This window comes from Pleurodeles waltl, chromosome 5 (assembly GCF_031143425.1).
Source record: "Pleurodeles waltl isolate 20211129_DDA chromosome 5, aPleWal1.hap1.20221129, whole genome shotgun sequence".
Classification (NCBI taxonomy): Eukaryota; Metazoa; Chordata; class Amphibia; order Caudata; family Salamandridae; genus Pleurodeles; species Pleurodeles waltl.
In genome coordinates, this window is record NC_090444.1 from 608,987,991 (window position 1) to 609,004,008 (window position 16,018).

A 16,018-nucleotide genomic window follows, 5' to 3' on the forward strand; every position below is an offset into this window, starting at 1 on the left:
AGGACGCATGGGACTTATACGACACCCCAGTGTCAGATAACAGCCCGGAGGCATACCCTACGAAGCCATCTCCACCAGAAGACAGCACTGCGTATTCTCAAGTGGTGGCTAGAGCAGCACAATTTCACAATGTAAGCCTCCACTCAGAACAGGTCGAGGATGACTTTTTATTCAACACCCTCTCCTCCACCCACAGCTCCTACCAAAGCCTGCCTATGCTCCCTGGTATGCTCCGGCACGCAAAAGAAATTTTTAAGGAGCCGGTCAAAAGTAGGGCAATCACACCAAGAGTGGAAAAAAAGTATAAGGCACCCCCTACAGACCCTGTTTTCATCACTGCACAGCTGCCACCAGATTCCGTCGTTGTAGGAGCAGCTAGGAAAAGGGCCAACTCCCACACATCTGGGGATGCACCACCCCCGGATAAGGAAAGCCGCAAGTTCGATGCAGCTGGAAAGAGAGTCGCAGCACAGGCTGCAAACCAGTGGCGCATCGCCAACTCTCAAGCACTACTTGCGCGCTATGACAGAGCCCATTGGGATGAGATGCAACACCTCATTGAACATCTACCCAAAGACCTACAAAAAAGGGCAAAGCAAGTGGTTGAGGAAGGTCAAAACATTTCAAACAACCAGATACGCTCCTCCATGGACGCAGCAGACACAGCTGCAAGGACAATTAATACATCCGTGACCATCAGAAGGCATGCATGGCTACGAACGTCTGGGTTTAAACCAGAGATACAGCAGGCAGTTCTCAATATGCCTTTCAATGAAAAAGAACTGTTCGGTCCAGAAGTGGACACAGCGATAGAAAAACTTAAAAAGGACACGGACACTGCTAAAGCAATGGGCGCACTCTACTCCCCACAGAGCAGAGGAAACTACGGCACCTTCCGCAAGACACCCTTTAGAGGGGGGTTTCGGGGTCAGGCCACACAAGCCAGCACCTCACAGGCAACACCGTCCAGTTACCAGGGACAGTACAGGGGAGGCTTTCGGGGCCAATACAGAGGAGGGCAATTCCCTAGGAATAGGGGAAAATTTCAAAGCCCCAAAACCCCTGCAACTAAGCAGTGACTCGCATGTCACTCATCCCCTCCACATAACACCAGTGGGGGGAAGAATAGGTCATTATTACAAAGCATGGCAGGAAATCACTACAGACACTTGGGTTCTAGCAATTATCCAACATGGTTATTGCATAGAATTTCTACAATTCCCTCCAAACATACCACCAAGAGCACAAAATTTATCACAACATCATTCCGAGCTCCTGGAGACAGAAGTTCAAGCACTGTTGCAAAAGAATGCAATCGAATTAGTACCAAACACACAAATAAACACAGGAGTTTATTCACTGTACTTCTTAATACCAAAGAAGGACAAGACGCTAAGACCAATCCTAGACCTCAGGATAGTAAATACATACATCAAATCAGACCACTTTCACATGGTCACACTACAAGAAGTGCTACCATTGCTCAAACTACACGACTACATGACAACCTTAGACCTCAAAGATGCGTATTTCCATATACCAATACATCCATCGCACAGGAAATACCTAAGGTTTGTATTCAAAGGAATACATTACCAATTCAAAGTATTGCCTTTCGGTTTAACAACAGCACCAAGAGTCTTTACAAAATGTCTAGCAGTAGTCGCTGCACACATCAGAAGGCAGCAAATACATGTATTCCCGTATCTAGACGACTGGCTAATCAAGACCAATTCGTTATCAAAGTGCTCACACCACACAAATCAAATCATACAAACCCTCTACAAACTGGGGTTCACCGTCAACTTCGCAAAATCAAACATCCTGCCATGCAAAGTACAACAGTACCTAGGAGCCATAATAAACACAACAAAGGGAGTAGCCACTCCAAGTCCACAAAGAATTCAAAACTTCAACAACATCATACAACGCATGTATCCAACACAAAAGATACAAGCAAAGATTATATTACAACTCCTAGGCATGATGTCTTCATGCATAGCCATTGTCCCGAACGCAAGACTGCACATGAGGCCCTTACAACAGTGCCTAGCATCACAATGGTCACAAGCACAGGGTCACCTTCTAGATCTGGTGTTAATAGACCGCCAAACTTACCTCTCGCTTCTATGGTGGGACAATATAAATTTAAACAAAGGGCGGCCTTTCCAAGACCCAGTGCCACAATACGTAATAACAACAGATGCTTCCATGACAGGGTGGGGAGCACACCTCGATCAACACAGCATACAAGGACAATGGAACGTACATCAAACAAAACTGCATATAAATCACCTAGAACTGCTAGCAGTTTTTCAAGCACTAAAGGCTTTCCAACCAATAATAGTTCACAAATACATTCTCGTCAAAACAGACAACATGACAACAATGTATTATCTAAACAAGCAAGGGGGGACACACTCAACGCAGTTGAGCCGGTTAGCACAAAAGATATGGCATTGGGCAATTCACAACCAAATTCGCCTAATAGCGCAGTTTATCCCAGGGATTCAGAATCAACTCGCAGACAATCTCTCTCGAGATCACCAACAGGTCCACGAATGGGAAATTCACCCCCAAACTCTGAACACTTACTTCAAGCTCTGGGGAACACCTCAGATAGACTTGTTTGCGACAAAAGAGAACGCAAAATGCCAAAACTTCGCATCCAGATACCCACACAGGCAGTCCCAGGGCAATGCCCTATGGATGAACTGGTCAGGGATATTTGCCTACGCTTTTCCTCCTCTCCCTCTCCTTCCTTATCTGGTAAACAAACTCAGTCAAAACAAACTCAAACTCATATTAATAGCACCAACTTGGGCAAGGCAACCCTGGTACACAACGCTGCTAGACCTATCAGTAGTACCACACATCAAACTGCCCAACAGACCGGATCTGTTAACTCAACACAACCAACAGATCAGGCACCCAGATCCAGCATCGCTGAATCTAGCAATCTGGCTCCTGAAATCCTAGAATTCGGACACTTACAACTTACACAAGAGTGTATGGAAGTCATAAAGCAAGCCAGAAGGCCATCCACCAGGCACTGCTATGCAAGTAAATGGAAGAGGTTTGTTTGCTACTGCCATATTAATCAAATCCAACCATTACACGCAACTCCAAAAGATGTAGTGGGTTACTTGCTTCACTTACAAAAATCTAACCTAGCTTTCTCTTCCATTAAAATACACCTTGCAGCAATATCTGCATACCTGCAGACTACCTATTCAACTTCCCTTTATAGGATACCAGTCATTAAAGCATTCATGGAGGGCCTTAAAATAATTATTCCACCAAGAACACCACCTGTTCCTTCATGGAACCTAAATGTTGTCCTAACTAGACTTATGGGTCCACCTTTTGAACCCATGCACTCCTGCGAAATACAGTTCCTAACCTGGAAGGTTGCATTCCTCATCGCCATTACTTCCCTAAGAAGAGTAAGCGAGATTCAGGCGTTTACAATACAAGAACCTTTTATACAACTACACAAGAATAAGGTCGTCCTAAGGACTAATCCTAAATTTTTACCAAAGGTTATTTCACCGTTCCATCTAAATCAAACAGTGGAACTTCCAGTGTTCTTCCCACAGCCAGATTCCGTAGCTGAGAGGGCACTACATACATTAGATGTCAAAAGAGCATTAATGTATTACATTGACAGAACTAAAAACATCAGAAAGACTAAACAACTATTTATTGCATTCCAAAAACCTCATGCAGGAAACCCAATATCAAAACAAGGTATAGCCAGATGGATAGTTAAATGCATCCAAATCTGCTACCTTAAAGCTAAACGACAGCTGCCCATTACACCAAGGGCACACTCAACCAGAAAGAAAGGTGCTACCATGGCCTTTCTAGGAAACATCCCAATGCAAGAAATATGTAAGGCAGCCACATGGTCTACGCCTCACACATTCACCAAGCACTACTGTGTAGACGTGTTATCCGCACAACAAGCCACAGTAGGGCAAGCCGTATTAAGAACATTGTTTCAGACTACTTCCACTCCTACAGGCTGAGCCACCGCTTTTGGGGAGATAACTGCTTACTAGTCTATGCAAAACATGCGTATCTACAGTGACAGATGCCATCGAACTGAAAATGTCACTTACCCAGTGTACATCTGTTCGTGGCATCAGTCGCTGTAGATTCGCAAGTGCCCACCCGCCTCCCCGGGAGCCTGTAGCAGTTCGGAAGTTACCTTCAACTATTTGTATATATATCATTTCAACCTTATATAGGTACATACTTAGTCACTCCATTGCATGGGCACTATTACTACAGTACAACTCCTACCTCACCCTCTGCGGGGAAAAACAATCGAGGATAGAGTCGACGCCCATGCGCAATGGACACAAAAGGAGGAGTCACTCGGTCCCGTGACTCGAAAGACTTCTTCGAAGAAAAACAACTTGTAACACTCCGGCCCAACACCAGATGGCGAGCTATTGCAAAACATGCGAATCTACAGCGACTGATGCCACGAACAGATGTACACTGGGTAAGTGACATTTTCAATACCTGTCAAGCAGTGTTTCATACTGTAAGAGCAAAAAAGATGCTCACAGCACCCATCTGGCATGTTCTGTGAGGTTCAGAAGAGTCTGCTCATTCAGGTCAGTCTATTGTTTGCTCCTGGGAGGCGTTTCACAACTTTTTCACACTTATTCAAATGATAATTACTGACTGGCAGACATTGGAGGAAAAAAAATATCCTTCTGTTCTTCTGACAGCAGCAACACAAACATTCCCTTTTACAGGATACTTACAAATCAGGCAGCAGTAGTGCAAGCTTTGCTTCTCAAATAATAGGTATAGAGTGGCAGTAGCAAAGTAAGCTTCCTTCTCTTACAAATTGCAGCAAGTGCAATCTTCCATTTCCTGCAGACCAGATTCAGCAGTGCAACCTAATATAAGCTTTCCTGGCTTCCAGAAAATGCAGTTATCGAATGAGTGTCATGAAGACCGAACTGTGCAGGAGGTGCTTAATTCACAGAGAAGAATGTGTAGGTGAAAGAATATGAGAGTGATGAATGTTTTCTCTGCACCCTGAAAGCCATGCAATTTTCAGTCTGAGACCTGCTGTTTCTGCTGTAAATTATAATCTTGCTGCTGTCACTTTCTTTAGATCAGTCTGCTGCCATTCACATGCATGTTGATAATGGACCTTAAACCTCTGTCTGAGGCCTTGTTATACCAGTACAGAGACCTTCTCTACCCATGGTTTGAAAAGGGATGAAGGGAGCAGCATGTTCCCAGGATTGCCCAATTAGAGGCAAATAGCAAAAAAGAAAAAAACTTTACCCTTTCTTATTCTTTCTTCCCTCTTGTGGATGTATGCCTCTTTGACTTACATTTCTGTCTATTCTCATTGTCTCTTGTTTCAGCTTCGTTTGTCCTAACCCTTTTCTGTTATCCTCAGCATCCTCTCGCTTATCATTCATATCTGTTTGTCTTTCGACCTCTTCTATCACAATTTTTATTCTGTTTACATAACTCACACTCTCCAATTTTTTGTACTATCACCGCCACTATATCTTACATAACTCCTTCTCTTTCTTACTTGCCTCTACTACTTTTATCCCCGTCTGTACCGCCTAGGTTCAGCATAAGAATGTATGCCATCCCTTGTTCAAGATTTCAGTACCACCCGTTCTAGCAGTGGTGCTACATTTACTGCTAGTACTAGGAATATGACCCCCCCCTGCTGTTGGCAGTGCATCCGTCCGCCTAGTATTCTCTTCCCCAAAACTTGTCCCTGCTCGCATGTCTCACACTGTTCTGTCTTTCCACAGCTACTGTCTTGAACTTGTTTTTCATCATTCATCCCTCATATTTCTTAAATGAGTCTCACTCTTTCTCTTCTCAACACTCCACCTCCCTATCTCTACTTCACAAAGTCTCCTCCCCCTTTTCACACTTTCTTTTCACATGCTCATCTGTTAATCCTCTGCTTTCTGTATTCTTTCTCACTTCCCTCAGTCTAAGTACACACAGACTATTCGTCTTGACAGTCATCTCACTATTATATCTCCTACACTAATTTCTCACATATTCCTGTCACATATTTTTTTATCATATCTTCCTACACCCTTCTCTCAAAGTCCCTCTTCTCTGTCCATACACGCCTCCTATAAATCTTGTACACATTCAATTTAGTCTTTCAGATTCCCTTTTCCCTGGCAACCCCCACTTGTTTTGCCTTCTCATAAACTTAACCTCCCCTACACTGTCTTCTCTTGTTCACATCATTCTTTTTCTCACCTGTTTTGCTAAAAAAAATGCCCCCTCTCTCCCTTACACTAATCCAGATACTCAAGGATGTCAGGGTTTTTATGTTCCCTATGACCAGTTAGAATTGTAGATGATAATTTTTGGGTCAGCCTTAGTCTGATTGCTGAAACACCTATTGTGAACTTATAATGAGCTTGCTGTGTACGCAGTGCATAGCATTGGTTGACTTTATTGTTACTCTTGTTTACTTCTTCTTATTCAGTGGCTTGCCTTTCTCTTGTTGTGCTTGCATCTCCCCTAGAGCTTAACCACTTTATGATTCTTTTGATTGCCTGACTTGTATCCTTCTACTGTTCACAATTAAGGGACTACTTTTTTTCTTTTTCGTTTAGCACTCCATTAGGGGGCATGTGTTTTCTAGCTCTCTCCCTTGTGTGCTGATTCACCCCTCAAGTACCGCTCCACACTGTTTTCCTCCCAACCTTTACCAGATTGTCTGTAAAAGCACAGCAGTGGGGGTGGTTTTGCTGGGGTATGGCTGAAAGGCAAACTTTAAGAATTGTTTTGTTTTATCTCCTTCATTCCACATATTGCACAGAAGCACAAGATTTGACACAAAAAGTATTTTATGGCACTAGGGTATGGTCGTTCTGCTGCACTCAACGGGCATCTGAGGCAGAAGGTGTTTTTAGAATGACACTTTTGGAGGCCCACAAATCTGCTCCCTGGGCAACTACAAAGAGGTAAATGGCTACATCCTGCAGAAAGTAAAATAGGCATTGGCAAGCATTTCCCTTTGTGATTTTTCCCTTCTGCCAAATACCTGCCCCCTGCCCCCTGCACTCTTTGTGGGTGTCTCCTTCCTGTCAAGGTCACTCACATGTGATTCTCCCCCTGCCAAACCTCCTGCCTCCCCAGTATTCCATGTAGCTTATTTACTTGTGTGCTTCACCCCATCCCCTGTGCTTTTCTCCTTTGTGTGCTTCTTAAGCACTCCACAAGAGTGCATGTGTTGTCCAGCTGTCTTCTTCTGGTTCTCTCCCCGCTCCTGCTTTATGTTGCTCTGTCTTGTCTGTCTGCCTTCCCTCACTGTGCTAGCTTGTTTTTTTGCTTAAGCACTCCCCAAAAGCAAGTGTTTTCAACTTATCTCACTTGTGTGCTTCTTTCCCACTTCTGTTGTTCTCTCTCCTCTGTTTGCTTTTGTCCCACCTAAGCTGCTCTCTTTTTCTTGTCCATGTACTTCTATCCACCACTCCACACTCCATGTTGCTCTTTTGTCCATGTTTTTTTCTTCCTCCCGTGCTTCCCTCCCCTTCCTCCTCTCTTTGCTGCTTTCATCTTCCTCCCACCTCCCAAAACGTGGTCCTATGTTACCCCCCGAAAAGCACCTGCGGTCTCACAATTGGTAAATACACCAATCACCTAAAGGTGAGCCCTGTTATAATTTGGGTTATACTTTATTATCCTAGAACATGTGTGTTTATTAGTTTTAGATGGTAGTTATGTATAGTCTTCTAATAAGGTATTATAAGTTATTTAAATTAATACAAAAATACTAAATTAATTTAGGATTATGTTAAGAGTACGTTTAATGTAATTACATTTAAAATAAGATTAGGCAAATGGTTACAACTATTGTAAAACTGAATGTTGTCTTATCTGTGCCTCACATGACAGTATGGGGGGTGGTGTGTGTGTGTGTGTGTGTGTGTGTGTGTGTGTGTGTGTGTGTGTGTCTCCTCTCAGACATCCCACGTGGGGTAGGGTACTATGATGACGCAATTTGTTCAATTACTTATATGTTTGTCTTAGGGCTTGCCCTGTACAGAAATGTTACTTCTTATCATTATATCTAGTGTATTAATTACACATTCAAAATGTGAATAAATAGAAAGTTGTATGTTGGCTATACTAGCTGAAGTGAAGGTGTGGGAAGGAAGGGTCCATTCTGCTGTCTGGAATGGTGGATGATGAAAAGATACGATGAAGTAAAGGAAAGAAAGTGCAGGTATGGATAAGTAAATATAGTCAAACTAACAGCAGTACAACATTATTGAAACAGTATGCTTCGGCATATCCTTTTATGTATACAACTTTCCATGTTTCCACAAAGACAGAGAAACACTTACAGGATAGGCAACCATGAAGGTAATCAGGTGAGCAAATATCCTTGGGCTACCTAAACAGCTTATAATCAGAAACTGCCCAAGAATGGTAATGACTGGTAGGTATGAGCAAAATCAAATAATACCATTTTCTTGAAGACAGGATAGTTGGGTTTGAAATTGAGTACATTTGTAGTAGAAGTCGAAAATTATCTTTCACATGCCCTGTTATCGATGTTCCCAGTGAAGATCAAGTATAATTTGTTGAAGCATTTGGATAAGGATCTGAGAGGTTATCTGAAATACACTGCACCAAGTGTGGTATGTCCTCAAACCATTTTGCCCATATCCTGATGATCAGAGAATGTATAAGAATTTGTGAAAAATATTTTACCCTCTACACTTCTACAGCATAAGAGAAAGTGAAATGATAGTCGCATGATGCTGGAATTTGTCTAGATTAGTTAAAGCAAAGGGTGGATGAGAGTTTATTTTTTCCTATAAAGGTCATAAAGACTCAAAGCAATGGTCCTTATTTTTCTCTGGACAGATCTTTTCAGTACTGGAGCATCAAATTGGGGTTCAAATTCACTGTCCTTCCAAATGCTACACACATAACAATATAACCCTTAATGTACTCATTAGACGCCTTCATCATTTTGTTCTTTGTGAAGTTGATTCTTTCTTTAATACCTGTTTCTTTTCATTTACAGATTTGAGTGGCACCATTGCATCCCCTGATATTAAACTTAATCTTGAGGGAGAATTTACCAAAGAATCCACAGCAACTACGTTTCTTAGACAGAGAGGGTACGGCTGGTTGCTAGAAGTAGATGAAAATGATCCTGAAGATATCAAACCACTTCTGTAAGTTGCTGTTCTCTTACTCAACCATTAAGGCCCTCTAGTAGATTTAGAGCCATTCTTTTTGCAGTCCTGTTTTACTAATGTGTTTTCCTAAACTTATCTGTTGCATGCCGTGGTAAATGTGTGATATACTATTTTGATTTGAATTATTTCTTTTCGCACTTACAAAAAATATCCTTGTTTTCTTTACCATAGCTTCTGTTGCTTTACATGGTCTGTACTGAAAGGAAATGTTACTGGTTGTCACTGTAATTTTACTATAGAAAACATTCATCTATTCATATTGGGGTCTAGAGCAAGTATATTCTTTACATTGGAGCATTTCTTATTACATGATGCAAGGTGTTTCACAAAGTACATAGGCCTTTTTCTTTTCCTTTACCCCTGTGTGTGGTCTGAATGATTCATTCTAGTAAAAAAAAAAAATGTTTGACCCTCCTAGTGTAGCAAGCCTGTATATGTTACAACACAGACATTTTCATAACATCTAGAGATGTTATGGAAATGTCTGGAGGACAAGGAATTGGCGATTCATATCCCAGGTAAGAAGATTGACACACAATAGGAAGAATGAAAATGGGGTATCTTCTTTAGTAGCCAGCTACAACACACGTTCCCCAAACCTAGAGTCAGTTTGAAAGTGAAGTATAATATATATATATATATATATATATATGCTGCACATAAAATTCGAACGATGGCACTCCATGCAGATTACTGTCCTTTATTTATATATTGTATTGTATTGTATTGTTGCCATACATTTCAGATCCAGTACTTGTCGCAGTTTCATCAAATAGATTGCGTACCTCCTCCATCCTCTGGCGCATGGCCTCACTCATATTTGCAGCGCGTCAAATCCCCTGAAAATTATGCCGTATATGTGATTGTTGTAAATAACAAACATTTGTTGTATCGTTGACAATAGTACTTAATTAATGTTGGGTTGTTATCAACCAACCCTAACCACCCTCATCACAGGCACACCTCAAAAGATACACTTAATATATATCCATGAGTGCAGCATAAAAAAAAAATATAATAAAATAATTTGTAGTTGTTTCCAAAAACCTTGCACTGATCACTACATTCAAGTCTTGTTAGCCAATAAAAGGTTGATCTCCTCTTTCTAGGTTTCTACAAATGTTCCAAATGTAAAGCATTCAGATATAGCACCAGTCGTAAACAGTATACATTACCCACGGGAAAGAAAGAGAACATTAAGAAATTTATCAATTGTACTTCAGATTTTGCTATTTATGTTATTGAGTGCCCATGTGGGCTGCAATATGTTAGAAGCACAATTTTTCCCCCTCAAAAAACGTATTTTAGAACATTGGAGAGCAATAGTGAATAAGGACCCCACATACCCAGTAGCGCGTCACTGCAACCTAGCACATGATGGAAAATTGGATAAGATGCAATTTTTTGGTATTAACAGGGTAGTTGGTACCCCAAGGGGGTGGGGGGGGTGACAGAGAGAAACAATTGAGGAAGTTAGACTCAGAATACATTATTCGATTAAACTGTCGTTTCCCCTGGGGATTGAATAAGGATGAAGAACTTCATGTTCATATTGGATATTCAGATAGTGTTAAGAATTGGGTCAGAGTTTTGTATTTTTCAGTATTATTTTGTAATTTTGTTAGTAAAGTCATGTGATCACCCCACCAGTTCGAAAACAATGTTAAATATATTGACACATTGTTTATTAGGTTAACTTTGAAGGTTGGATGAAAAATGGTGAATACTAGAGATGATTTGGGTACTTGGGTAATTAATATTTGAAAATCAAAATAGACGTAGAATGCACACGGTAATATATTAAAAAAAAAAAAAAAGTTTTTTTCTAGGTCTATGCAATGGATCAGTGGTTATATAAAGAATAGAATGGGTCACATGACTTGAATACTTGGAGGGCCAAGAAGGAAGACCGTGATGGTTGAAACGTGTCGCCCTAAATCTGTGATTTCTGAGTTACATGGATTGATATGAAATTTTGGATATAAATTAAGGACAGTAATCTGCATGGGGAGTGCCATCATTCAAATTTTATGTGCAGCATATATTGAATGGGTCCTGTGCCCATTGTCCGAGCACCCACCTCGATAGGCGAGCGCAGGAAGAACAGCAGGACTCCTTTTATTTTTTATATATATATATTTATATCTATATCGCTATGTACCACAAAATTATTGTAGCCCTCTCTCTATAGCAGTGCCTTTTGTCCCAGATATGTTGCAAATGAATCCTTAGGAGGATTGAATAGGAGATGTCATCCAACCATGACGGAATGTAACGGAAGGTGATCAATTTGAATTTAAAGTTTGAATTGAGTCCGCTCTCTTTGTTGATGCAGGGTGTTTGTAACATGTCTCCTACGGAATCATGTGAGGAGAAGTGATCTACAATTAATATGAGACTTTATTTTTAAAGAAACTAATAATATTTCAATGTATATTTACTATTGTGTGTTTACTATTGAATCTATTTATTTTATATGTGACCAATTGTAAAGTTCATCACTTGACTTGATATGGTATACTTGCTGCGAGGAACTGTTGAGTTTTTTCTTTGTTTGGCATTTTGTTTTTTCAAATTTGTGAGGTGGACATCTTGGTTTGACACAGGCAGGTTTTGCTGAAACGTGTCAGAATATGGTTAAATAAAGGACGTTACAGAAAGTACTACTGGGGTGCTGGTTTTCTTTTCGGAGGAGAGAGGATCTTGTAATTTAGATACGTAAGTGGGGTCCAACACTTGCTTCTTGCTGCAGAGCACTGCACAGTAGGTGAGGGAGTGGCTTTGGCTGATCCGGCAAATATATATATCAAGGCAGTACCCTTTCAGGCTTAGAGTGGTACATAAATTATGCAAAAAAGGAAGCAGGGAGCTCTGGGTAGTTCCCAAGTTTAGGTGGAGCACCCAATAACACCACTAACATTCTGAATTTGTTCACCTCAAATGTCTCTTTTTGTAGCAAAGTTTTTAATCCTGGCATTAGCACAGTGCCATCCACGCCCATCTAGGAAGCGACAAAGCCTTTTGCCATTTTTCCAGCAACACCTTCAAGCATAGGATTAGCTAGTGCCATTCATGCTGAGCTGAAAAATGACAAATGCCTTTTACCACTACAGGCACAAGCTTACAGCTTTGGATTGATCAAATACCACCCAAACCAACCTGGAAGTAATAACATCAACCCCTGAAATGTGTTTCACTCTTATTAGAGTTCTTCAGAGAGGTATAGCTTTGTCCAGACACAAAGAGTACCCAGTTGAAGTCAAGACAATACCCTTTCATGCTTAGAGTGATGCATAAGTTTAGGAAAAAAGAAAGCAGGAACTCTAGGTTGTTCCCAAGTTTTAGGTGGACGCAACTTGTATATGTGTGTGTGTGTGTGTGTGTGTGTGTGTGTATATGTATATATGTATATATATGTATATATATAAATATATATATTTTTATACACACACACACACTGAAAAAACAAAGGACTACAGGGACTGTAGGACAATGGCTTCCTGTTGCAGTTACCCCCCACTTTTTGCCTGATATTGATGCTGACTTGACTGAGGAGTGTGCTGGAACCCTTTTAACCAGGCCCCAGCACCAGTGTTCTTTCACTAAAAATGTACCATTGTTTCCACAATTGGCACACCCCTGGCACACAGATAAGTCTCTTGTAAAAGGTACGAGTGGTACCAAGGGCCCTGTGACCAAGTAAGATCACTAAGGGCTGCAGCATGTGTTGTGCCACACTAAGGGGCCCCTCACCTAACACATGCACACTGCCATTGCAGATTGTGTGTGTTGGTGGGGAGAAAAAGGCAAAGTCAACATGGCATCCCCCTCAGGATGCCATGCTCACAAAATACTGCCTGTGGCATAGGTAAGTCACCCCTCTAGCAGGCCTTACAGGCCTAAGGCAGGATGTACTATACCACAGGTGAGGGCATAGCTGCATGAGCAATATGCCCCTACAGTGTCTAACGAACTCCACTGCTCCATAATTGCTTCACTTAATACTGGGAAGTTTGGTATCACACTTCTCAGAATAATAAACCCATACCGATGCCCGTGCTGGATTTATTAAAAAATGCACACAGAGCCCCCTGTATTTTACCGAATCCTTCAGGGCAGGACTGACTGGTCAGTGCAGCCTGCCACTGAGACAAGTTTCTAACCCTCTGGGGTGAGAGCCTTTGTGCTCTCTGAGGCCAGAAACAAAGCCTGCACTGGGTGGAGGTGCTTAACACCCCTCCCCTGCAGGAACTGTAACACCTAGCAGTAAGCCTCAAAGGCTCAGGCTTCGTGTTACAATGCCCCAAGGCACTCCAGCTAGTGGAGATGCCCGCCCCCTTGACACAACCCCCACTTTTGGCGGCAAGTCCAGAGGAGATAATGAGAAAAGCAAGGAGGAGTCACCTACCAGTCAGGACAGCCCCTAAGGTGCCCTGAGCTGAGGTGACCCCTGCCGTTAGAAATCCTCCATCTTGAGTTTGGAGGATTCCCCCAATAGGAATAGGGATGTACCCCTCTCCCCTCTGGGAGTGGGCACAAGGAGGGTGTAGTCACCCTCAAGGACAGTAGCCATTGCCTACTGCTCCCCTGACCTAAACACACCCCTAAATTCAGTATTTAGGGGCAACCCTGAACCCCGAAAATCAGATTCCTGCAACCTGAAGAAAGGACTGCTGACCTGAAACCCCCTCAGAGACGACTGAGACACCAACTGACTTGGCCCCACCCTACCGGCCTGTCTCCAGACTCCAAGAACCTGCACAGCAACGCATCCTACGGGACCAGCGACCTCTGAGGACTCAGAGGACTGCCCTGCACCTAAAGGACCAAGAAACTCCAGAGAACAGCAACACTGTTCAGAAACTGCAACAACTTTAAAGCAACTTTCTAAGAACTCTCACTTCCTGCCAGAAGCGGGAGACTTCACACTCTGCACCCGACGCCCCCGGCTCGAGTCCAGGACAACAGACACCACAGAGAGGACTCTCAGGCGACTCCAATGAAGTGGACACCCTGAGTCGACCTCCCTGCACCCCCAAAGCGACGCCTGGAGAGAGGATCCAGAGGCTCCCCCGGACCGCGACTGCCTGGTAACAAAGGAACCCAACGCCTGGACCAAGCATCAACGCCTGGACCAAGCACTGCACCCGCATCCCCCAGGCCGAGATGAACCACCTACCAGTGCAGGAGTGACCAGCAGGCGGCCCTCATCCAAGCCCAGTTGGTGGCTGGCCCGAGAAGCCCCCCTGTGCCCTGCCTGCATTGCCTAATTGACGCCCGGGTCCGTCCATTGCTTTCAATAGCAAACCTGATGCCTACTTTGCCAACTGCACCCGGCCAACCCTGTGCCGCTGACGGTGTGTTTTGTGGGCTTGTGTGTGTCTCCCTCCCCCCAGTGCTCTACAAAACCCCCCTGGTCTGCTCCCTCAGGACGCATGTACTTACCTGTAAGCAGACTAGGACCGGAGCACCCCTGTTCTTCATAGGCGCCTATGTGTTTTGGGCCCTCCTTTGACCTCTGCACCTGACTGTCCCTGTGTTGCTGGTGCTGTGGCTTTGGGGTTGCCTTGAACCCCCAACGGGGGACTGCCTATGCCCAGGAGACTGACTGTGTTAGTGCTTTACTTACCTGCAAAAACTAACCAAACTTACCTCCCCTGGAACTGTTGATTTTTGCAGTGTCCACTTTTAAAATAGCTTATTGCCATTTTAACTTAAACTGTGTGTGCTACTGTTTTAAATCAAAGTTCTATACTTACCTGTGTGAAGTCCCTTGCATTTTATGTACTTACCTCAAATCTTGAATCTTGTGGTTCTAAAATAAATTAAGAAAGGATATTTTTCTATGTGAAACCTATTGGCCTGGAGTTAAGTCTTTAATAGTGTGTGTTCCTCATTTATTGCCTGTGTGTGTACAGCAAATGCGTAACACTACCCCCTGATAAGCCTACTGCTCGACCACACTACCACAAAATATAGCATTAGTATCATCTCATTTTGCCACTATCAACCTCTAAGGGGAGCCATTGGACTCTGTGCACACTATTTTTCGCTTTGAGATAGTATACACGGAGCCAACTTCCTACAGGGACGTTATAGTTGGGTTCTGAATTTACTTGTTCAAAACCATAGAAATTCAGCAGTTATAGTTAGAGTTCTTTCAAGTAACTAAAACTCGCGCCTTAAGGTAACTATAACCCTTGCCCTCGCCAAGCACAGCTGTCTCATCAATAATTTTGTTTCAAATTTTGCAGTGAGAATATGAAACATGGCATAGAATATGTCATCAATAAAGTTACATGGAGTAATTAGGTGTGCATGGCGAAGGCGCGAGTTATAGTTATGTTAGGGTGCCAGTTTTAGATACTTGAAAGAGTGAATTAAGGTCTTGGTGGGTGCATGAGTGTCTGAGTGGGTCTGTGAGAGGGTTCGTGTGTCTCAGTGGGTCTGTGAATAGGTGCATGAGTGTCTGAATGGGTCTGTGAATCTGAGTGGATGTGTGAGTGGGATAATTGATCGAAAGAGAGGGAGAGAGTTTTTTTAGACTTTGTCTGATATACTTAGAATGAGTTATTTGTCGCCAATGTAAAATAACAACATATACATCTTTTTTTTTTAACTATAATATTTTTTCCTAAAAAGAAAAAAAAAATGAAAATGAGTCCAGCTGGACCCAAATCCCCGTAGCTCAGTGTGAAGGTGTGCGACCTTCACACTGAGCTATGGGGTTTATTTTATTTTTTCTAGCCCTTTATGGGTTTTCATATTATTTGTTT

The 16,018-nt window shown here is 42.6% G+C and overlaps 1 protein-coding gene across 1 annotated transcript in view; it reads left to right on the plus strand.

Moving 5' to 3' along the window:
- YIPF4 (Yip1 domain family member 4) overlaps positions 1–16,018 on the plus strand; it is a 165,690-nt gene that overhangs the window by 67,649 nt on the left and 82,023 nt on the right. Inside the window, exon 2 of the mRNA XM_069234454.1 lies at positions 9,065–9,218. Coding sequence (XP_069090555.1) covers positions 9,065–9,218 — 154 coding nt within the window. The remainder of the gene's footprint in view (positions 1–9,064; positions 9,219–16,018) is intronic.